Raw genomic sequence first — 22,032 nt, 5'->3', positions numbered from 1 at the left:
ATCTTGTAAAATACAGATGTTGGATTCTGCGCCAAACTTTGTTCAAGAGTAATTGAAACAAAAACAGATGTCTTCCCATACAGTTTACTTTTTCGATGTGATTTGATTATTACAATATGGTCTTCTTGCAGGTAAGAAAATATAATTGCGTTTTCAGTGTAAAATTAAAAATAAAGTCGAATATTGGACCCCATGTAATAACAAACCTATGGTATCAAATTGGGGGAACCCCGGTGTTGTTCTCAAATAAAAAGGGAAAAATTAATTTGAAATTCGCAAAGTGCATGTTTAATTAGAGGCTCAGTTGGCACATTATAAATAAACCAATCCTTTCATAAAACACAGAGCCATTTACTCACTACTATCAGTATAATTTACCGGCCTTTCAGGTAATAAAGCTACAAAGTCACTTAACATAGGAGTTCAAAGGAATAGACATTGAAGAAAAAATAGCATTGAAAACAAACGTGAATGGAGTTCCAAGATGTTTCAGCGATGTTTGGCACGATAGCTGTACTTTCAGTCCTTGGCAACGCTATCTTGGGTGTTGTGATCGCGCGTAGACGCTTAATGTTAAAGAAGACCTACAATGTGTTGATCTTGGACCTCGCCATCTGTGATGCACTAACAGGTTAGTACACGACGTATCCGAAACGCATTCCTTTTTTTCTACTTTTTATGTTATGTCTATAATATATAGATTTAGGCATTGCCTAAAAGCGGAGCTCCAAACGACCAAATCTTTGCTTATTTTCGCTTAATAATTTGAAAAAAAATATAAAATATTATTATTTCTGTTTTTGACGACGTCAACGATTTCAGAGATCACGCGACCAACTTGTTACACCCCCTTCCCCCCACATTAACATGACACATAAGTTTAGTTGTCATACGATGTTTCGGCGTCAAGGTAGTTTAAATTTATTGACAACATCAATAACGTCACGTGACCATCTTATTGCACCCTACTTGAAACATACATCACACCTACCGAGTTTTTGTTGTCACACGATGTTTCTTTAATGAAATATTTTTTTTATTTTAAGACGTCAGCATATTTTTGCTTCTAGTGGCGTCATTATTGACGTCACAATCACGTGACTACATTGGTGCACCCCTTCACCTTCATGACACATACCAAGATTGGTTGTTATATGTTTTGTTCATTTGTTGATGGATATTTTTGTTCTTAATGAAATCGGAATAGTTTTGCTTTTAGTGACGTCCTCGATGACGTCACAAATCAAGTGACCATATTTTTGCAACCCACTTGACACAAACATGACACCTGCCAAGTTTGGTTGCCATACGATTTGCACTTCCCTTGACACATACATGACACCTACCAAGTTTGGTTCTCATACGATGCTTTTAAGGGCCAGACGGACGGACATCACATCCCGAAAGCTCTAGTCGATGGGTTACCCATTTTATTTTCTAAACTAAAAACAGTGGTAATGTCCGTATATCCAAGTGTTACTCCATTTTCTACTAATTGTTTTATCCTTAGGGGTTTTCCTTGTGCTGACACCCATCTACATCATTCCCATGAAGTCGTTCCCGGTGATGAGCGGAGGGAGTGGGCGCGCTTTCTGTCGTGCCATATTCTCAACCTACTGCTTGTTCGTCTGCGGAAAGGCGTCTAACACTACCATCATGTGTTTGGCCATCGAACGATGGTGCGCTGTGGTCAGACCAACAAAATACAAGGCGAACTTTAACCGCAAGCGAGTCTCTTTATACATCGCCTTAATTTGGTTGGCCGCGGCAGCGACCGAAGTTTTTGAGTTGTTCGTCGCTGATCTAATGCCTGACGGAAGATGCGAATGGATCACTCCTTTCTACGGGGAGGAACTCAATAAAGCTTTTCTCGTGTTTCACATCACAATTACATTCTACATCCCCATGACCATCACGTGGATTTCATTTGCCCATATTTGGTACCGCATGTCACACAATCAGGTCTCGACTCAGCAAGGAGATTCAACCAAAAAAAGCGTGGTCAGAATGTGCATGTTGGCTGCTTTGCTGCTAACTCTCTGCTGGTTTCCGACAGAAACCTTTTGGATCCTGAAGCAATACAAGGTGGTCGTCCTACCCAATGTTTGGTACTGGGTATTTAACTTCTTTGCCTTCTTAAACTCCTGCTGCAACCCTCCTTTGTACTGCTTGACCAACAAGACCTACCGCCGGGAAGTGCTCGGCCTGCCTGGGTGTGGCAAGTGCGGAGCAGAGGTTGCCCCAGAAAATGCAGCAGGCCAATCCATGCATTCCCAAAGCAGAATCTACGAGATACGGAAGGCAGCGACGGAGCAGAGAGTGGTTGATGTTGAGGAATCGGCCATGGCTGAAACAATGATGACTTCAACCATGGCAGACGAGTCCATGCAAGTAATTTTGTTGAAGTGGCAAGAGACCGTGTCTTACTATGAATCGAAGATACAGGGAAGTAAGGTACACGAGGGCAACGCACTGGAGAGTAAGACAAAGGAGAACAAGGTACAGGAAGAGCAAGGTACGGGAGAACAAGGTACAGGAGAACAAGGTACAGGAGAACAAGGTACAGGAGAACAAGGTACAGAAGAGCAAGGTACAGGAGAGCAAGGTGCAGGAGAACAAGGTACAGAAGAACAAGGTACAGGAGAACAAGGTACAGGAGAACAAGGTACAGGAGAACAAGGTACAGGAGAACAAGGTACAGGAGAGCAAGGTACAGAAGAACAAGGTACATCAGAACAAGGTACACTAGAAAAAGGTACAGGAGAACAAGGTACAGGAGAACCAGGTACATGAGAACAAGGTACAAGAGAACGAGGTAGCGGATGCAAGCGAAGGTGGAGCACATCGGATACGACGATGACGAAGAAACTAGCGAATCTTAGACATCATTTCGACGGGCAATACAGAGAACCCTAAGAGCATTTCTCTATATAAACATGAAAAAAATCATATTAAATCTTGACATTATAATATTTGATAACAGTAACAAAGTAGTTGGTGACCAACTGTACATAAGAGTAATCTGGCTAATTTTGTTGTTGTCAATACACGGAACCACGAATAAGGTATAGCATTTTTGAATTTCGCTGCCGACGTTCATTTTTTAGTTATTAGTTATTTTAAAAATGAAAGGTGATATTACATAGTCATGGCAATGATTTTAAAACCAAATAGGGAACTACTTGACTCTGTATGAGCTTTATGTCAAAAGAATTTATTCTCCAATTCAACAATTAAATAGATTTGAAAAAAATCAAATAGGATAACAATCAATGGCTTAAGTATTTTTATAGTACGCTTCGTCGCCAAAATAATTGGGAGTTTTTTTTTTGTTTAGAAAATTTTTCGTTTTAGATATATATTAAGGGAACTCGACTACGCTAGTTCGAGTTAGGGAGAAGTTCGCGTTGTCCAAGTATGAGTTAGCGGCGAGTTTAAATTGTCCGAGTTCAAGTTATTCCGGTTGTAGCGGGATTCCAAAACTCATACAATGCCATTATTGTTAAAAAAGTACTTGAAACTTGAATAGTTGCTACCAAGGGCTCAAAAGTGAGTCCCTGTTGCTACCCAATTTCTTTAACATGTGATTTTATTATCGATATGGACTAGTTGGGACGCTCGGTCCACTTAATAAGTAGTAATTAGTAGTAATAATTAGTAGTAATCTTGTAACAAAACCAGTCCTGAATGTCTCCTATATAGAAGACGCTTTAAAGTGACGTCATCACATTCTCCCAGATTCGCGGGAAATTGAGCGCTAAGAGTTTGCAAACCCGCTCGTATTTGTGATTCCCTGTAGCCTTTACCGGTTCCCAAGGTATAAATAGGGAGGAGTACATCTTGACTTCATTTTGACTAAGTATGGTGGCTTTCCAGTGATTTGGTGGGGGACGGTGAGTAAATATCGAACTAGTGCTGGCTTCCTTGCTCGGGTCTGTGAGAGGACACGGAACTCACCGACCTCGGCGGAACATATTTAAGTCCTGCTTCTTTTTAAAAATGTTTAGAGAACCCATCTTTTGGGGAATAAACCTCTGGTTACTTTTACGTCTTTGTGTGAAATTTTATGACTCTCAATGGAAAGGCTGCGATTTTGAATTTCAATAACAAACTTTTCGGGCACCACTAAGTGATACCAAGCATTTGAGCAAAGATATTGCTAGCTGGCCTTGGTTGCTTTTTGAGAGTCTAGTGAGTTTATTGTCCGATCTCATATCCAAATCCTTGAATGGAAGCCACATTATGGCCAGACAGTTTTTTGCTTAAATTTAAATACGAATTGACGATATAGCCGACGATATAACTTTCTGGTAAATTATATCCTTGAGTATTTCGATAGCAAAGGTCTAAAGAGTGTCTGCAATTGCATAAAGTAAAGTGTGAAATATTTAGCTAAACCTCAAATTCTTTTTTTATTTGAAGCTGATAAAAGACACTCCCTGGCACAATAAACTGAGTTTTTTAAGCATCAGTGTGTTAAGTCATCTATTTATAAAAATGGTTTTTTTATCATTGAGGGGAAATAATAATAAGTGCATGTGGCCTTGAGCTTACGTCTGACTTCGTGCCTTTTATGACATGAATGAAATACGCAGCTGGTTCCAGTCTTGTTCTGATCGAATCGATCTCAAATATCATTCACTTATGCTCTAACGGTTGTAAACTTGAGTTGAATATGCTGGATCCACGATATCCATGACTACTTTCACGAGTTTAGCAATCGTAATCGTTTTGCAAAAATATATCAAGGTTACATGAGCCCGTTGTAACTTACATGATCTAAATTACTAATCCTTTATTCTGATCGATTGAATCTTTGTTTTGGTCCTATAATAAGCGTCTCCTATATAGGAGACATTTAGGACTGAAAAACAGATGTCTTTCTACCACCTACTTTCGGGCCCGATTTGATTGAAACAGAAATAATTACAGATTAGAATATCTAATTGCGCTTCCGAAGTGTCAATTGTAAAATAGTCGAATATCGACTATTCGATAAGATGATGGCGCGAGAAAGAATAAATTCTATATGTGACAGCGGCGTAGAAGAAGGGAAGGAAGAGAGGACACTAACATGAATTAAATACCCAAAATTGGATGTACGCGTATTTTAGCTGCAATTGGTTCTAATCTTGTGAAATACAAATATTGGATAAAACACACAACATGTGGCTTTTACAATAGAAATTTTGTCAAAATTGAAAATAGCCCAATAGGGAACATCGGCATAAAAGGGGACTAGTGCGGGGACCACTAGGAAAGACACCTATGTATCAAAAGTAGCATATAAACTCGCACGAAACCGCCAGGTCTCAAAACGACTTCAGCATTTTGGTATAACACAAAGATTTAATTTATAAAATCATAAAAGAAATTGAAAAAGCGATGGATCCTAGAGAAATTTCTGCGATGTTTGGTTCCATAGCCGCACTTTCAGTCCTTGGCAACGCCATCTTGTGTGTTGTGATCGCGCGTAGACGCTCAATGTTGAAGAAAACCTACAATGTATTGATCTTGAATCTCGCCATCTGTGATGCATTGATGGGTAAGTGTGCAAAGACAGTAAACAACTGATAAGAAACGAATAAAAACCATGCCTGAACGATATATACTCATGGCATTCAGTATACAGATACACGCTACATCATTTTCGCGTTTCTAAGCGCTGAGCCAGCATTGCGCGAAAAAGCACGTAAAAAGACGAAAAGATGATCCTGCGCTAATATGAGAATGTATTCATATTTCATTGATTCTAGTTCCGATGGAAGTAAAAATATCATTTAAAACCCGTTAATGACTAATTAAGATTAATGAAGTAATGTACTTTATTAATAGAATACTCTATCGTTATACGTCTCGATTCATGGAATCCATTGTCGTTGTTAAGGTAGATCTTAGTATAGGTAAAACCTGCGAACAAGAGCTGACCTTTTCAGGCTAGTCTAACAGACTTTTATACATACACATGGTACTTCCTGGCAAGAGAATTTTCCTCCTGACAACTAAATGGTCGTCTTATTTTTTAACTTAAAATTATTAAATAACTTTAAATGATTTTAAGAACCTTGTTTTGGATTTTAAAATAGAGTGGAGGATGATTTAAGCCTAGCAGCCTCTTTAAGCCTATCAAGGTTCTTAAACGTTGGTTATTACTGTAGATCACAAACGCTAATTAGTAAACTCCATGATTGCAAAACTTACATACCTTGTTTTTGTATCCTTAGGTGTTTTCCTTGTGCTGACACCGAACTACATCATCCCCATGAAGTCGTTCCCGGTGATGAGCGGAGGGAGTGGGCGCGCTTTCTGTCGTGCCATCTTCTCAACCTACTGCTTGTTTGTCTGCGGAAAGGCGTCTAACACTACCATCATGTGTTTGGCCATCGAACGATGGTGCGCTGTGGTCAGACCAACAAAATACAAGGCGAACTTTAACCGCAAGCGAGTCTCTTTATACATCGCCTTGATTTGGTTGGCCGCGGCAGCGACCGAAATTTTTGAGTTGTTCATCGCTGATCTGATGCCTGACGGAAGATGCGAATGGATCACTCCTTTCTACGGGGAGGAACTCAATAAAGCTTTTCTCGTGTTTCACATCACCATTACATTCTACATCCCCATGACCATCACGTGGATTTCATTTGCCCATATTTGGTACCGCATGTCACACAATCAGGTCTCGACTCAGCAAGGAGATGCAGGCAAAAAAAGCGTGGTCAGAATGTGCTTGCTGGCTGCTTTGCTGCTAAGTCTCTGCTGGTTTCCGACAGAAACCTTTTGGATCCTAAAGCAATACAAGGTGGTCGTCCTACCCAATGTTTGGTACTGGGTATTTAACTTCTTTGCCTTCTTCAACTCCTGCTGCAACCCTCCTTTGTACTGCTTGACCAACAAGACCTACCGCCGTGAAGTGTTCGGCCTGTTTTGGTGTGGCAAGTGCGGAGCAGAGGTTGCCCCAGAAAATGCAGCAGGCCAATCCATGCATTCCCAGCAGAATCTACGAGATACGGAAGGCAGCGACGGAGCAGAGAGTGGTTGATGTTGAGGAATCGGTCATGGCTGAAACAATGATGACTTCAGTGGCCAGAGACGGCAAAGGAACAGAGTGTGTCTTACCATGAATCGAAGATACAGGAAAGTAAGGCACAAAAGGGCAACGCACAGGATAGTAAGACAGAGGAGAACAAGGTACAGGAAAACAAGGTACAGGAGAACAAGGTACAGGAGAGCAAGGTACAGGAGAACAAGGTACAGGAGAACAAGGTACAGGATAACAAGGTACAGGAGAACAAGGTAAAGGAGAGCAAGGTACAGGAGAACAAGGTAAAGGAGAGCAAGGTACAGGAGAACAAGGTACAGGAGAACAAGGTATAGGAGAACAAGGTACAGGAGAGCAAGGTACAGGAGAACAAGAAACGGGATAACAAGGTACAGAAGAACAAGGTACGAGAGAACAAGCTACAGGATAACAAGGTACAAGAGAACAAGGTACAGGAGAACAAGGTACAAGAGAACAAGGTACAGGAGAACAAGGTACAGGAGAACAAGGTACAAGAGAACAAGGTACAGGAGAGCAAGGTACAGGAGAACAAGGTACAGGAGAACAAGGTACAGGAGAACAAGGTACAAGAGAAAAAGGTACAGGAGAACAAGGTACAGGAGAACAAGGTACAGGAGAACAAGGTTCAGGAGAACAAGGTACAGGAGAACAAGGTACAGGAGAACAAGGTACAGGAGAACAAGGTACAAGAGAACAAGGTACAGGAGAACAAGGTACAGAAGAACAAGGTACAGGAGAGCAAGGTACAGGAGAACAAGGTACAGAAGAACAAGGTACAGGAGAGCAAGGTACGGGAGAACAAGACCGCATGGGCACATCAGAATGACGAAGACAACAAACTTTAAATTAAAATGAAGGACGCGCTTTAAAAAGCCCAAAATGACGGCAACGTCCCTGGATGGTGGCGATACATCGCGTGAACGAACAATCTATCACGCGTCGAAGAGACAATTCTGAGAGGGAGTTAGATATTGTCCAAGTCAAACATCAAAATAAGGTATAAAAGAACGCCAACAAAGTCTCCATTTTAATAACAATCTAGTTAACTACTACTTTTTCCGATAAATAGTTCTTGAAAAAAGTGATCACAGCCTAATCAAGCCATTTTTAATTAAACAATTTTAAGTAGCGTTCCGGCCAAGAACGAAAGCACCAACGGCAATGTAAAGAGGTGTTAATTTTCAGCTATTCATTAATCTCGGTTTATGGTCAATAGTCTTAAATTCAATAAAAGAGCAACGAAAAATTCGTTTTAATTTAATGTATGTGAGGATGTGTTTGCTACCGCAGTCCTATTGTCTTTACTGGAAAATTCTGCATACAATAAAGATGAATTGAACCCATTAAATATCGCGAGTTTAGAATTACACAATATTAATACACCGGCTATTTCACTACGGATAGGATATATATATACTTTGTTTCAATCAATCAAAATACCCAAATAGTCGTGTTCGCTAATCAGAGTATAAAGATAATAATAATAAAAAAAATAATACTAAAGAAGTCTTATTAAAGACGAAACTTTTGCCGACTACCAGTTTTTGGTGAACTACGTTTCCATAGTTCACCAAAAATCTTTAATTATTATTTTCTTTATTTTTTAAAATAATTCAAAACAAACATTTGTCCTAGATAATTAGTCTTCCGATTGAAAGGCAGTCTAAAAACCCTTCGTATAACATTTTTTTTAACATCTCACAAATTTAATTTGTACTCATTGCCTTGCTCTTATTTGCCTTTTTTTTTTGTATTTTACGGACATTTTGAAATCACTCTTTAAAGAAGCCAGTAATAATCGCAATGATCCAAATCTATGAGAGATCATCCTTTGTGGGGATGCGTCAAACTGGGCCGACACCCAGCTGTTCCAAAGATATTACTAACTAGCTGTTGAAATAATTACTATAATGTAAAATGGTGTTCGGAATCTATTTGCTACAATAAAATACCAACCAAATGAATATTTCAGTGTTTTATCCACTTGAATAAGCATGTTTCAAGACGGATTTTAAGCAAAGAGAAAGCAAAAGCATCGATACTGTTGTTAACCAATTTTAAGAGCGTCCTTAAAATTCACAGATAGACAAGGATTAACAAAATAACAGAAGGGACATATTAAAATTTGATATAAAAGATACGCGTGGGTATAGTGACAGTTTGATTTGCTTGATTTGGTATCTACCAGTATTACAACTGGGGGTATATACACAGAGCCTTAACTAATAAAAACCGTTAATGCATGAAGCAAAGGGCAACAGTGAGCGGCTTGTCTTGACTTATAATAGTCAAGTAGCCACCTTGTAAAATCCCTCTTGAAAGCCAGAATCACATTGAATTGAAGATGGATGGCAAACGGGCCCGGAACTGAGATACCAGAGAAGTCGAACAGTAGTAGTACAAACCAATAGCGAATTAGTATGGATTCTAAGGACAAATCAGTAATGTTTGGCTTTATAGCTGCTCTTTCATTCCTTGGCAACGCCATCTTGTGTCTTGTGATCGCGCGTAGACGCTCAATGTTAAAGAAGACCTACAATGTGTTGATCTTGAACCTCGCCATCTGTGACGCATTGACAGGTAAAATTCATAGCCGTCCTTCTGTCATGCTGTCCTTCTGGACTATCGTTAAAAAGTTATTTGTGTTTTTTTCTACCTTTTTACAAAACCTTAAAAAAACCTTAATGACGCTAACAGGGGCTCATAAGTAGGGGCAATCAACTTCCCCATGTTCATATAGGTGTCACGGCGTTTCATAGGATCAGGCTATTTTTTACGGAAGCCCATGAGGGCCACTCAAGGTTTTCGTTAACAACATCTCACCTTTCGGTCGAGACTTTGAACAATTTGCGTCACGACAACTCACTTTGAGTGTCACGACAAAGCACTTTTAGGTTTAGTTCACAATATCGCACTTTGTGTCTCAAAACATCGCACTTTGTGTCTTAAAAAACTCATCATTTTGCCTTTGCTTAAAACATTTCAGTATATCGTTCACGACATTCAACTTTGTGCTTATAACATAGCACTATTTGTCTATTGCATAAAATATTTGACTTTGTGCTTTAAACATGGGACTTTGTGACTTAAAAAATCACGCGATTTTCCGAATGCGCAAATCATTCCAGTTTTCGTCTGTGCATTAAATATTTAACTTTGTGCTTCATAACATGGTACTTTGTGTCTTAAAAAATCTCGCGATTTGCCGAATGCGCAAATTATTTCAGGTTTTGTCTATTGCATAAAATATTCAACTTTGTGTCTTAAAAATCTCGCGATTTTCCGAATGCGCAAATCATTCCAGTTTTTGTCTGTGCATTAAATATTTAACCTTGTGCTTCATAACATGGTACTTTGTGTCTTAAAAAATCTCGCGATTTGCCGAATGCGCAAATCATTTCAGGTTTTGTCTATTGCATAAAATATTTAACTTTGTGTTTTATAAAATGGTACTTTGTGTCTTAAAAAACTTCGCGATTTGCCGAATGCGCAAATCATTTCAGTTTTTGTCTATTGCATAAAATAATTAACTTTGTGCTTTATAACATGGTACTTCGTGTCTTAAAAAAATATCGCGATTTGCCGAATGGCCAAATAATTTCAGTTTTTGTCTATGCAAAAAATATTTAACTTGTGCTTTAGAACTTCATTTCACAAATTTTAAGAGAATTATCAAATAACTGGATTCTATACGAATGACCTGTGAGCTCCCTACAAGGACTAAAAACTAAACGTCAGGATAGGCCGAGGAAAAGAAGCCTTAGCGATACGGGATCAAAGGCTGAACTGGTTGAGTGCTCGCTCGAGCTTTATTCAGTGTTCAACAGATGCAGGTACCTCTAGCTCGCCTTGCGGGACTACGGCCCCAATGATGACTCTACATCGGAAGCCTTTCCTCCAAACGATAAATCACGGCATTTGACTTTGTTTATAACTTAGGCGGCTCATCGCATTAATGCTAATAATATCTAACTTTTTTGACAAACATTTACAGCATTCCATAATATCTTAGGCAACGACTCACAATGGGTCGCAATGCTGAACTTTTTACTTTGTCTTATCAACAATGCTATATATTTCACTGAGCCTATGAGGTCTATGTAGAAAAAAAAACTCACTTTTTTGCAAACGCACTTTGTGCTTCACGAGATTGCACTTTTTGCGTTACGACATTGGACTTTTTGCACAACGACATGTGACTATTTGTCACACACGATTGGATGTTTGGGCTTGCGTCATGGCACATTATGCAAATAGCCAACAACATCTGACTCTTGGCGTCACGACATGAGACAATTCAAAACATCGCACATTATATCTCATAATATGGCACTTTTTCGCTTATAACATCGCACTTTTTGCGTGTATGACTTAGAATATCGCTTTTAACATCGCACTATTTGCGTGTATGACTTAGAATATCGCGCTTTGTGCTTATAACACCGCACCTTTACTTATTTTATACAGTTTTAGCTGATAAAACACTACGCCACTCAAAACATCATACTCCAAGGTATGGTTCCGCTCATATAGATATGGAATGAGGCTGTATCTTCGTCGCTAATAATATAGTCCACAGTTCTACTCCCGTTATATTTAAAATAGTTCTTTTTTTTACCTATTCGCATCCCTAGGGCAATACATGTGTCGATTAGTACATTACCTGTACTATCTACCACGATATTTAGCGCTAAGAATCGGCAACATAATCTTCCGGCAGTTCAAAGAATTTATCCCTGTCTTCGCATATAAACTCTTGTAGGAAAAAGTTTCCAAATCATTCTAAAAGAGTGCAGGCATTCAAGTCCCCAATGTGTAAACCCCCAAAAGGAAAATCCCTCCATTCAACCAAAATGAAACCTAAAGTCTCATATCATTTAGGGAGCGGTCATTAATACTTGGGAAGGGGGATGGCGGATGGGCCTGTAATTTTGCAAAACAATGGGCTCAAAATCTCTCATAGATTGTTTCATGTCCAAAAAATGCAATGTTAATAAATCGTCGTCATGCCGTTACCCGTTACTATTGTTCTAAGCAGAAATCGTGCGGGTGTGGGTAAAAAGTAGTGGGTGTGGGCATAAAGTCGTTGGTGTGGGTGTGGAGCCGTGGTGTTGGATATGAAGTCTTGGGTGTGGGTATGGAGTCGTGGGTGTGGGTGTGGAGTCGTGGTGTTGGATATGAAGTCTTGGGTGTGGGTATGGAGTCGTGGGTGTGGGTGTGGAGTCGTGGTGTTGGATATGAAGTCTTGGGTGTGGGTATGGAGTCGTGTGTGTGGGTATGGAGTCGTGGGTGTGGGTATAAAGTCGTTGGTATGGGCGTGGAGTCGTGGTGTTGGATATGAAGTCTTGGGTGTGGGTATGGAGTCGTGGGTGTGGATATGGAGTCGTGGGTGTGGGTATGGAGTCGTGGGTGTGGGTATGGAGTCGTGGGTGTGGGTATGGAGTCGTGGGTGTGGGTATGGAGTCATGGGTGTGGGTATGGAGTCATGGGTGTGGGTATGGAATCGTGGGTGTGGGTATGTCAAGAAACAAGCGACATGCGTTTAGTACCATATGGAAAATGGATAGTTTTCAATTCCTACAACCCATCTGGAAGCTTTATTTTAACAAACTACCACAAGGCTATTGTCATACTCGAGAATCCAGTGCTTCCTTTCCTTTCCTAGACGGAGAAAAATTCACGAAGGTAACGAGACCCTTACCGCTCAGACCGCTGGGTCTTCGAGTATGAGGTTTTGGTGGCGTGTCAGGTTGGTCTCGTGTTTCATCAGCTTAAACTGTATAAAATACGTAAAGGTGGCGGTGTTATAAGCACAAAGCGCGATAAGTCATACACGCAAATAGTGCGATGTTAAAAGCGATATTCTAAGTCATACACGCAAAAAGTGCGATGTTATAAGCGAAAAAGCAAATTGTCTCATGTCGTGACGCCAAGAGTCAGATGTTGTTGGCTATTTGCATAATGCGCCATGACGCAAGCCCAAACATCCAATCGTGTGTGACAAATAGTCACATGTCGTTGTGCAAAAAGTCCAATGTCGTAACGTTGCAAAAAGTGCAATCTCGTGAAGCACAAAGTGCGTTTGCAAAAAGTGAGTTCTTTTCTACATAGACCTCATAGGCTCAGTGAAATATATAGCATTGTTGATAAGACAAAGTAAAAAGTTCAGCATTGCGACCCATTGTGAGTCGTTGCCTAAGATATTATGGAATGCTGTAAATGTTTGTCAAAAAAGTTAGATATTATTAGCATTAATGCGATGAGCCGCCTAAGTTATAAACAAAGTCAAATGCCGTGATTTATCGTTTGGAGGAAAGGCTTCCGATGTAGAGTCATCATTGGGGCCGTAGTCCCGCAAGGCGAGCTAGAGGTACCTGCATCTGTTGAACACTGAATAAAGCTCGAGCGAGCACTCAACCAGTTCAGCCTTTGATCCCGTATCGCTAAGGCTTCTTTTCCTCGGCCTATCCTGACGTTTAGTTTTTAGTCCTTGTAGGGAGCTCACAGGTCATTCGTATAGAATCCAGTTATTTGATAATTCTCTTCAAATTTGTGAAATGAAGTTCTAAAGCACAAGTTAAATATTTTTTGCATAGACAAAAACTGAAATTATTTGGCCATTCGGCAAATCGCGATATTTTTTAAGACACGAAGTACCATGTTATAAAGCTCAAAGTTAATTATTTTATGCAATAGACAAAAACTGAAATGATTTGCGCATTCGGCAAATCGCGAAGTTTTTTAAGACACAAAGTACGATGTTATAAAGCACAAAGTTAAATATTTTATGCAATAGACAAAACCTGAAATGATTTGCGCATTCGGCAAATCGCGAGATTTTTTAAGACACAAAGTACCATGTTATGAAGCACAAGGTTAAATATTTAATGCACAGACAAAAACTGGAATGATTTGCGCATTCGGAAAATCGCGAGATTTTTAAGACACAAAGTTGAATATTTTATGCAATAGACAAAACCTGAAATAATTTGCGCATTCGGCAAATCGCGAGATTTTTTAAGACACAAAGTCCCATGTTATAAAGCACAAAGTCAAATATTTTAAGCAATAGACAAATAGTGCTATGTTATAAGCACAAAGTTCAATGTCGTGAACGATATACTGAAATGTTTTAAGCAAAGGCAAAACGATGAGTTTTTAAGACACAAAGTGCGATGTTTTGAGACACAAAGTGCGATATTGTGAACTAAACCTGCAATGTTTTAAGCGATAATCAAATAGTGCTTTGTCGTGACACTCAAAGTGAGTTGTCGTGACGCAAATAGTTCTAAGTCGTTACCGAAAGGTGAGATGTTGTTAACGAAAACCTTGAGTGGCCCTCATGGGCTTCCGTAATTTTTAGACGCGCGGATGAGCTAATCGGGTTCGGCCTTTGTGTTGACGTTTTGCCTGAGCTCAATTGCACGCGCAGTCTCAGACAAAAAGCTTCAGTACTTTCGTTGCTCTCTTCTTTAATATGAATCCAACCCTACCTATGACTTTGAATTCTAGCTTGCAATTCTTTTGGTAAACAAACAAAACCGTCGGATGATGGATAAAAAAAAATATTTTCTAACTGCAATTTGCGCGTGCAGCCTCACGTTACTCACGCGCGCCCAACGTCAACGCAGCTGATTGGCCCGTTCGTGCGCGCGCGTCTAATAATAGCCTGATCCTAGGAAACGCTGTGACATTTATATAATACAGAGTATTGCCCCTACTTATGAGCCACTGCGCTTAGACAATTCGAATAAGCGAATACGACCTTGCAAATACTTTCTTTTTCTCCTTTCTTTCTTTGTTCTCTCTCCTCCCTCCCTCCCTCCCTCCCTCCCTCCCTCCCTCCCTCCCCTCCCTCCCTCCCTTCCTCCTGCACATTACCATACCCTCATGATTGTAAACCGCATTGTTTACCTTGTTTTTGTATCCTTAGGTGTTTTCCTTGTGCTGACACCGAACTACATCATCCCCATGAAGTCGTTCCCGGTGATGAGCGGAGGGAGTGGGCGCGCTTTCTGTCGTGCCATCTTCTCAACCTACTGCTTGTTTGTCTGCGGAAAGGCGTCTAACACTACCATCATGTGTTTGGCCATCGAACGATGGTGCGCTGTGGTCAGACCAACAAAATACAAGGCGAACTTTAACCGCAAGCGAGTCTCTTTATACATCGTCTTGATTTGGTTGGTCGCGGCAGCGACCGAAGTTTTTGAGTTGTTCATCGCTGATCTGATGCCTGATGGAAGATGCGAATGGATCACTCCTTTCTACGGGGAGAAACTCGAAAAAGGTTTTCTCGTGTTCCACATCACAATTACATTCTACATTCCCATGACCATCACATGGATTACATTTGCCCATATTTGGTACCGCATGTCACACAATCAGGTCTCGACTCAGCACGGAGATGCAGCGAAGAAAAACGTGGTGAGAATGTGCATGTTGGCCGCTTTGCTGTTAACTCTCTGCTGGTTTCCGACAGAGACTTTCTGGATCCTATTACAGCACAAAGTGGCCACACTCCCAAGGGCTTGGTATTTCTGGTTTAACTTCTTAGCCTTTTTCAACTCTTGCTGTAACCCTCCTTTGTACTGCTTGACCAACAAGACCTACCGTCGCGAGTTTCTCAAGCTGTTTGGGTGTGGCATGTGTGGAGCACAAGTTGCCCCCGACTCCACGGTGGCAGCCACGGCATCAGGCCAAGCAGCAAATCCACAAGCCCAGTCCGTTCGCTACAAGATGCCGAAAACAACAAAGCACAGTGTTGTAGAGGAATCGGTGACGACTGATAAGAACAGCACTTGTGATGCAGCACGCGCTGAATGTCAGAGTGATAAGGAACCTTATCATGGTCACAATCTGACACGAAAATACCCTGGATACGAGCTGAAGGGACAACACCCTGAAAACGAGTTGACTGGACAACGTCCTGGATACAAGTTGAGTGGGGTACACGGCGCTCATCAAAGTGACAAGATTCCTGAAGGACATCATGGCAGCAAAGTGACAAGAAAATACCCCGGTTACCAGTTGACTGAACATCACCTTGGATACGTGATGACTGGTCCAGGCCCTGGATACGATGTCACTGGACAACACGCTGGAAAAGGTTTGACTGGGCCACGTCCTGGATACGGTTTAACTAGATCCCGCCCTGGGTACAAGTTGACGGGACAACACCCTGGATACGAAATGACTGGACCACGCCCTAGATACAATATGAATGGACCACGCCCTGGATACGAGTTTACTGGACAATACCCTGGATACGAGTTCACTGGAGAAGACCACGCACATGCTGCACACCAAAATGCCAAGATATCTGCAAGACATTGTGGTAACAATGTGATTAGACCACTCCCTCGCTACAAGTTGCCTGGACAAAACCATGGATACGACTCGACTGGACAAGGCCATCAAAATGATAAGGTAACCGAAGAACATAATGACAACAAGGTGACTGTACCACACCCTTTACAAGAGTTGCCTGCACAGCAACCTGGATACGATTTGACTGGACAACATCATGAACAAGAACACAAGGTACACGAAGAACACCATGGCATCAAGTTGATTAGACAACTGACAGGGAAACACCGTCGTTATGAATTAACTGGACATCACCCTGGCAACGATTTGGCTGGACATACTCACGGCAAAGACTTGGATGAACCACACGATGGCTACGAGTTAACCCGCCATGACGATGAGTTAACGTGGCAACACCCCGACTTTGAGTCGAATGGAGCAAACCACGATGACGGTAAAGCTAATGTACACGAAGATTGCGCAGAACCTGAAAGATATCAGGATGATGTGAACTTTGGAAAACTATACATTGTTGACCAAGCAATTGTCTTTGGTAACGACCAAGAGGACAAATAATATACCATTTGTAATACTAGTTGGTGCTAGAGTGCGATACTACAAAATGAAGATGCGTGGTATTAATTTGACGTCAGGGATTAAAAAATTAGCAATTCAGATACAAGCTAGGAGACCACCAAACTTCCCCCGTGTATGTAACAATGGCGGGTGAAATTGTGTTTTATTGTATTCACTGTATTTCAATAATCACTAAATAATTAACCAAATCAATCAAAACGTATTCGTCTTTTAATTCTCACGGCTATATGTCTATAGATTCGTAATATATGAAGACTAGCACTTGCTAAAAAAAACAATAAGCATCGAAATCTATCCATTCAAATTCCTCGTGTAAATAAGGACTCACAATTACGGATTGAAGTGTGCTGAAGACAAATACTATTGGCTATGTAAACAAACAGAGCTCCAAGGCAACACTTTTTACTGACATTATAAATTTTAAATGAAAGTGCACAAATAGAAATCAGAAGACATCTAGATAAATTCTCATGGTTGATTGTCGTGCCGATTACCTAGCCAGTGATGAAGACTCCAAGACTTGTCATCTGCTTATTGGCTGTAAGTAGATTCACGTGTATACAAAAGGAGTATGATGCTTTCCATCGAAGCCCAGGAAACAATTTCGGAAGTACGGTATATCAAGGTAGAAAAATCAGATTGCAAACTATTGTTGGAGGTACGAGACTTGGATCAAATTTAAGATTCTAAAGATTCGAAACTTACCACTTTGCCAAAAATAAATAGAAGCTGACTTTTCAGTCCCAAATAGGCGGTAGGTGAAACGGCAAGATTTGATTTCAATTTTTTGTTAATAGGTATTTTGGGTAAATAAAAATAAATAAAAATAGATAAAAAATAAAAATAGATAAAAAAATGTTGATGGGTTCTGCGAATTCATCTTTCAACCTCCTCTTGATGCGTGTGGTACTTGTGAGTGCCTAACTTCTTATGTTGAAAATTGTTATCACTAGAAAGGCGTATAAATTACCTTATTGTACTTCAAAAAAGAACAAAAATTTTAATAAGCATTCGTTTCCTTGAGTAGCATAAATAAGCTTTCAAAATATATGCAATGCATTGAAACTTTCCTGGAAGTTTTGATTCTTGCAATAAAGTTAATGTGTGGTTCCTAATTTGTCATGCATACATGAAAATTTCATAATCAAGGGTAGTCAGTTGTCACCTGATGACAATGAGATCGATGAGTTTTCCTTTCCCCTATGTAAGTTGACTTACATCGAAGTTGGTTGTAATATCTGTACATGTTTTAGATGCCGTCACTTTAGTTTGACTTATTATTGAAATTAATTTTCACTTCATTTTAGAATTTAAAAATTGCTTCCTGATTATGGATAATTTCATCGTTTTTCGTCTCATAATTTTAATAAAACCAGTGCTTGGGGCTTATATTCATATATATTCAATTTCATTCAATTAATATATATATTCATATATATTCATTATATTCATGTATGTTCAATTGATGGTCAAAGAAAACGCAAAATTCTATCTATTTTTGTAGGCCGGGCCATTTATCGGAAACAGCATTGATCGTCGAACAAAATGCTAGAAAAAGTGAAAATCATGGGTGAAAAACGAGTCCAAGTGAATGTATTCCTTCTGATGTCATAAGTAACAGCCCCATCCTTCTCCTTTGCCCTGTTCTGTAAATCCTACAAAATATAACGTCTGCCATAGCTTTGACCACCTTTTTACTTTCACAGTTTCCTTGGATAGCACTCTTTACAAGAGGTAAGTACTCCATGTATCATCATCCCTAGGTATAGTATGTTGTCATGAAACACATTTAAGAAGTTCATGTTTTATTCGTAACTGACTGTTTCACAGGAATATCCCCTGATCTGTACGTGGGATGTTATAGAGATAGTCAAGATCGTGATTTAGGCGCTGCGTATGATGGTCTCCACGGACTCACTCCTGCAAAATGCATTGCATGGTATGCTTTTTTCTTATTATGTCAACAAAACAACACCCACAAAACATCAAACCCATTCCGAGACCCCATTGTTTTCCAAAAATATCAGGGTTGCAAGGTTTGTTTGTGGTGCCCCAAAAAATAACGAGAGACAATTTCATAAAAAATTGAGAGACGATTAAAACATTGATATTTCCATTAGCCTGCGAGCCAGCTCTCCTGTGTGTTTTCGTTGTTCAGGATCCCCGTGGCGCAACAAAAAAAAAAAAAAACAAACACAGGAATTTCCGAATTAAACTACTGGATAGCCGGCTATACTTCCATTTCTTTGTGGTGCCCCAAAAAAGAACAATTTCATAAAGAATTGAGACGATAAAACATTGATACTTCCATAATTAAAAACAATAAAAGAGAAATCGCGGTGGCAAATCAATGAACCCATATGAACTTACAGATAATATCTATATTTATTCTTGTTTTCTTTTGTTATTGTTTACCTTAAAAACGATTTATTTGCAAGAAAACCGAATAACTGGTCCGCTCCCAGTTTTTTCTAAAATTATAAGGAAATGCAAAGTAGAGGCGTGACTGTGCCCCCCTCTGTTTACCCCAAGGTGTGCAGATAAAGGCTTTTTGTTTGCTGGTGCTCAAAATGGAGGCCAATGTTTCTGTGACAACTCATATGGGAAGTGGGGAAAACGTAGCGAAAGTAGCTGTCATTCATCATGTAATGGAGATAGAAGATTGAAGTGTGGTGGCGTATGGTCCAACTCCGTCTTCAAAGTCGGTAAGATATCGTTTCACCTTTCTACGAACCACTATCCCTACTTTCCAGGCGTTTGAATGAAAGAGATTGTGTGGTAGATAGGACCACAATGAAGATTGGCTGCTTAATTAAAGAGCCCTTGACAGCCACATATTTGTTATTGTTCTTATTCAATATTGGAAGAGAAATCAAGTAATAATGTTTCGAAATTACCATCTAAAAACAAAGTTTTATACTTCATTTACCAAGTTCAATAGGAAATATTACAATAGCTTTCTCAAAATCAGGATGCGAAAAGGCCATCTTGGAGATCGGAAATTCGGAGAGCACGTGGTAAAAATTTGACCATTTCTTTTTCCACTTTACCTACCACTCACAGCTTCCAGTGTGATTGGCTGCTACAATGAAGGTTCACCACGTGATCTATGGGGCGACCAATCAGTGCTTGAAGGGTCTCTCTCCTATGAGGTGTGCATTGAGAGGTGCAAAGCAAAAAAGTTCTTCTTCGCAGCTTTTAATAGCTATACTAAGCTGTGCAGTTGTGGAGTGACCTACGGTCGATATGGGAGACAGCTGCAAGGATCACAGTGCACTGCAGGAAATGCCAGCAAAATCTTCAAAACTGGTGAGGCATAGTCTCAGCACTCATTACGATAGTAAAAATGCCAATTTTCTTTGATAGTAAGATCAGATTTGCTTTTCAGGACTCTATGATGACTATCTCCAAAAAGAGAACTCCTTTCTTTACACCAGTCCACAAGGGACTTCAGAACTCAGCCCAGACTATGTGATCTACACAGCATCTGCAGTCAAAAGCATGCATGTCTGTGCACAATATTGTGAGTATTTACCCAGATGTCGCTCAATCAACTACAGCCCGGCTACTATGGTGTGTGAAATGAACAATGTCACATCATCCATGGGCACATCTGCTGCAAGGGAGCAGTTTAGTTACTGGGAGCCCGTAGAGGTGATAGTACTACACTGACTGAATAACTGACTGACCAGGAGCGGATCTAGGGGTGGGCCAAGCGGGCTCCCAAAAAAATAACAAGAAATAAAAGGAAATCCACGGAAGAACAACGAATCCACCCCCACCCCTTTCTTGAAACCCTTGCTTCGGCTCCCCATTTATGGATCTCCTGGATCTGCTCCTGCTGGCTAACTATTGAGTCATTGTCTGATCAATGACCGAGTTCCACAATTTTTTTAATGCTTATTAAGGATAATGTTATGTTTATAAAAGGTTGTAAGGAAAAAAAAATGATTTTTTTATATGTTTTACTAACTTTTAGGCAGGAAAAAATATGATTTAATCCAGCAGGAATGTATTCACTTAAACAAGGTCTGACTTTGTGTTGTGTTGCTAGTATAAAAACTTTATGCATGAAATAAAAAAAAAGTTGGCTTGGGTTGAATATCTTTTTTTTTATCTGTTCAATATCTGTAAAGAACAACTCATTGCATTCTACCAGTTGAATATTTGTGATTATGATGGTATGAGGCAGGCTAGATTTTTAGCTCATTCCTGTGAGCACTTTAAGGTGTTAGTCTGTGGGCCAGAAAGTGAAACCCTCCCCCCTAGGAGATTTTGGGAGAACTATATCATCTGAAAGCCCTTTCCATAGTGATTCCAAAAATGTACGCTTCAAAAAGCTCTAGGTGTGGCCTTAAGGCGTGGTTGTTTATTTGTTGTTAAAAACCACAGGGTACCCACCGGATTTTTTCGAAATATAATTGATTAACTGAACTTAGATTTAGAAAAAGTAAGCCAAACATTACATTCTTGCATTTTAAGGTCCATTTTATTTAATTTAGTGAAAAATATGCTAAAAAAGAGCCTAGGAAGGTTTTGGGGGTACCAAAGAGTACCCACACTCAAATTTTGAAAACAATCAAAACGGCTTTGGAATTTAAAAGAAACACATAAAATGCTGTATTTTATAATTTTCAATCCATTCAGTTTAAAAAAATTAAAATCTGCAAGCTATTGACGTGGGAAATATCATCATTGAGTGCATTGCATTCCAAGAAAGGCACAACAGAGCATGGCTTTTATTACCACATCCTATGTAAACACCAGCACCGTGGGTGGTAGCTACCAGAAAGTGCTGTCAAGTATGGTTCTTTGGTGTCCTCTGGTTTTGGATTTCTAGAAGGTAGTGAATGATAGGATCTCTGTTAAGTGTCCCTTATTCGAAAAGACCCAAAAAACACAGACAAAAAGAACTTCATAACTGCATTGGATACCAGGATCCTAAATACATGAATTCTTAAAATACCTTGAGCCCCGAGCCAGAATTAGAGTTTTGATCATACTGCAGTGGAATTGAGAGGCCAGCGAACTAGGACAAAACCACATGTCGTGTAATCTGGTCAAACAAT

General features: G+C 39.9%; 3 protein-coding genes across 7 annotated transcripts; all 3 read left to right on the top strand.

Moving 5' to 3' along the window:
- Positions 1 to 320: 320 nt before the first annotated feature.
- LOC125556724 (melatonin receptor type 1C-like) lies at positions 321 to 3,164 on the top strand. The gene is made up of 2 exons (XM_048725407.1): positions 321 to 631; positions 1,457 to 3,164. Exons 1-2 carry the CDS (start codon positions 472 to 474, stop codon positions 2,791 to 2,793), a joined length of 1,497 nt encoding a protein of 498 aa, XP_048581364.1. The 5' UTR covers positions 321 to 471; the 3' UTR covers positions 2,794 to 3,164.
- Positions 3,165 to 3,229: 65 nt separating this feature from the next.
- Positions 3,230 to 7,412, top strand: LOC116614906 (allatostatin-A receptor-like). The gene is made up of 2 exons (XM_032376470.2): positions 3,230 to 5,545; positions 6,225 to 7,412. Exons 1-2 carry the CDS (start codon positions 5,386 to 5,388, stop codon positions 7,037 to 7,039), a joined length of 975 nt encoding a protein of 324 aa, XP_032232361.2. The 5' UTR covers positions 3,230 to 5,385; the 3' UTR covers positions 7,040 to 7,412.
- Positions 7,413 to 7,838: 426 nt separating this feature from the next.
- LOC5507743 (melanopsin) lies at positions 7,839 to 21,059 on the top strand. Of its 5 annotated transcripts, none has more exons than XM_048724653.1 (6): positions 7,839 to 9,640; positions 14,994 to 17,503; positions 18,670 to 18,697; positions 18,794 to 18,902; positions 19,496 to 20,272; positions 20,352 to 21,059. In XM_048724653.1, the coding sequence occupies exons 1-2, from the start codon at positions 9,481 to 9,483 to the stop codon at positions 16,940 to 16,942; spliced, it is 2,109 nt and encodes a 702-aa protein (XP_048580610.1). In that variant the 5' UTR covers positions 7,839 to 9,480; the 3' UTR covers positions 16,943 to 17,503; positions 18,670 to 18,697; positions 18,794 to 18,902; positions 19,496 to 20,272; positions 20,352 to 21,059. The 5 variants fall into 5 exon arrangements, with proteins under 5 accessions (XP_048580610.1, XP_048580609.1, XP_048580611.1 ...); XM_048724652.1 differs by having other exon boundaries at positions 18,794 to 19,668; positions 20,027 to 20,272; XM_048724654.1 differs by having other exon boundaries at positions 18,794 to 20,272.
- The last annotated feature ends 973 nt before the right edge of the window (positions 21,060 to 22,032 follow it).

Source organism: Nematostella vectensis, chromosome 3 (genome assembly GCF_932526225.1).
Source record: "Nematostella vectensis chromosome 3, jaNemVect1.1, whole genome shotgun sequence".
In the NCBI taxonomy this organism is placed as follows: domain Eukaryota; kingdom Metazoa; phylum Cnidaria; class Anthozoa; order Actiniaria; family Edwardsiidae; genus Nematostella; species Nematostella vectensis.
The sequence above is the reverse complement of the archived record's forward strand: the minus strand, read 5'-3'. Positions and strand labels throughout refer to the sequence as shown.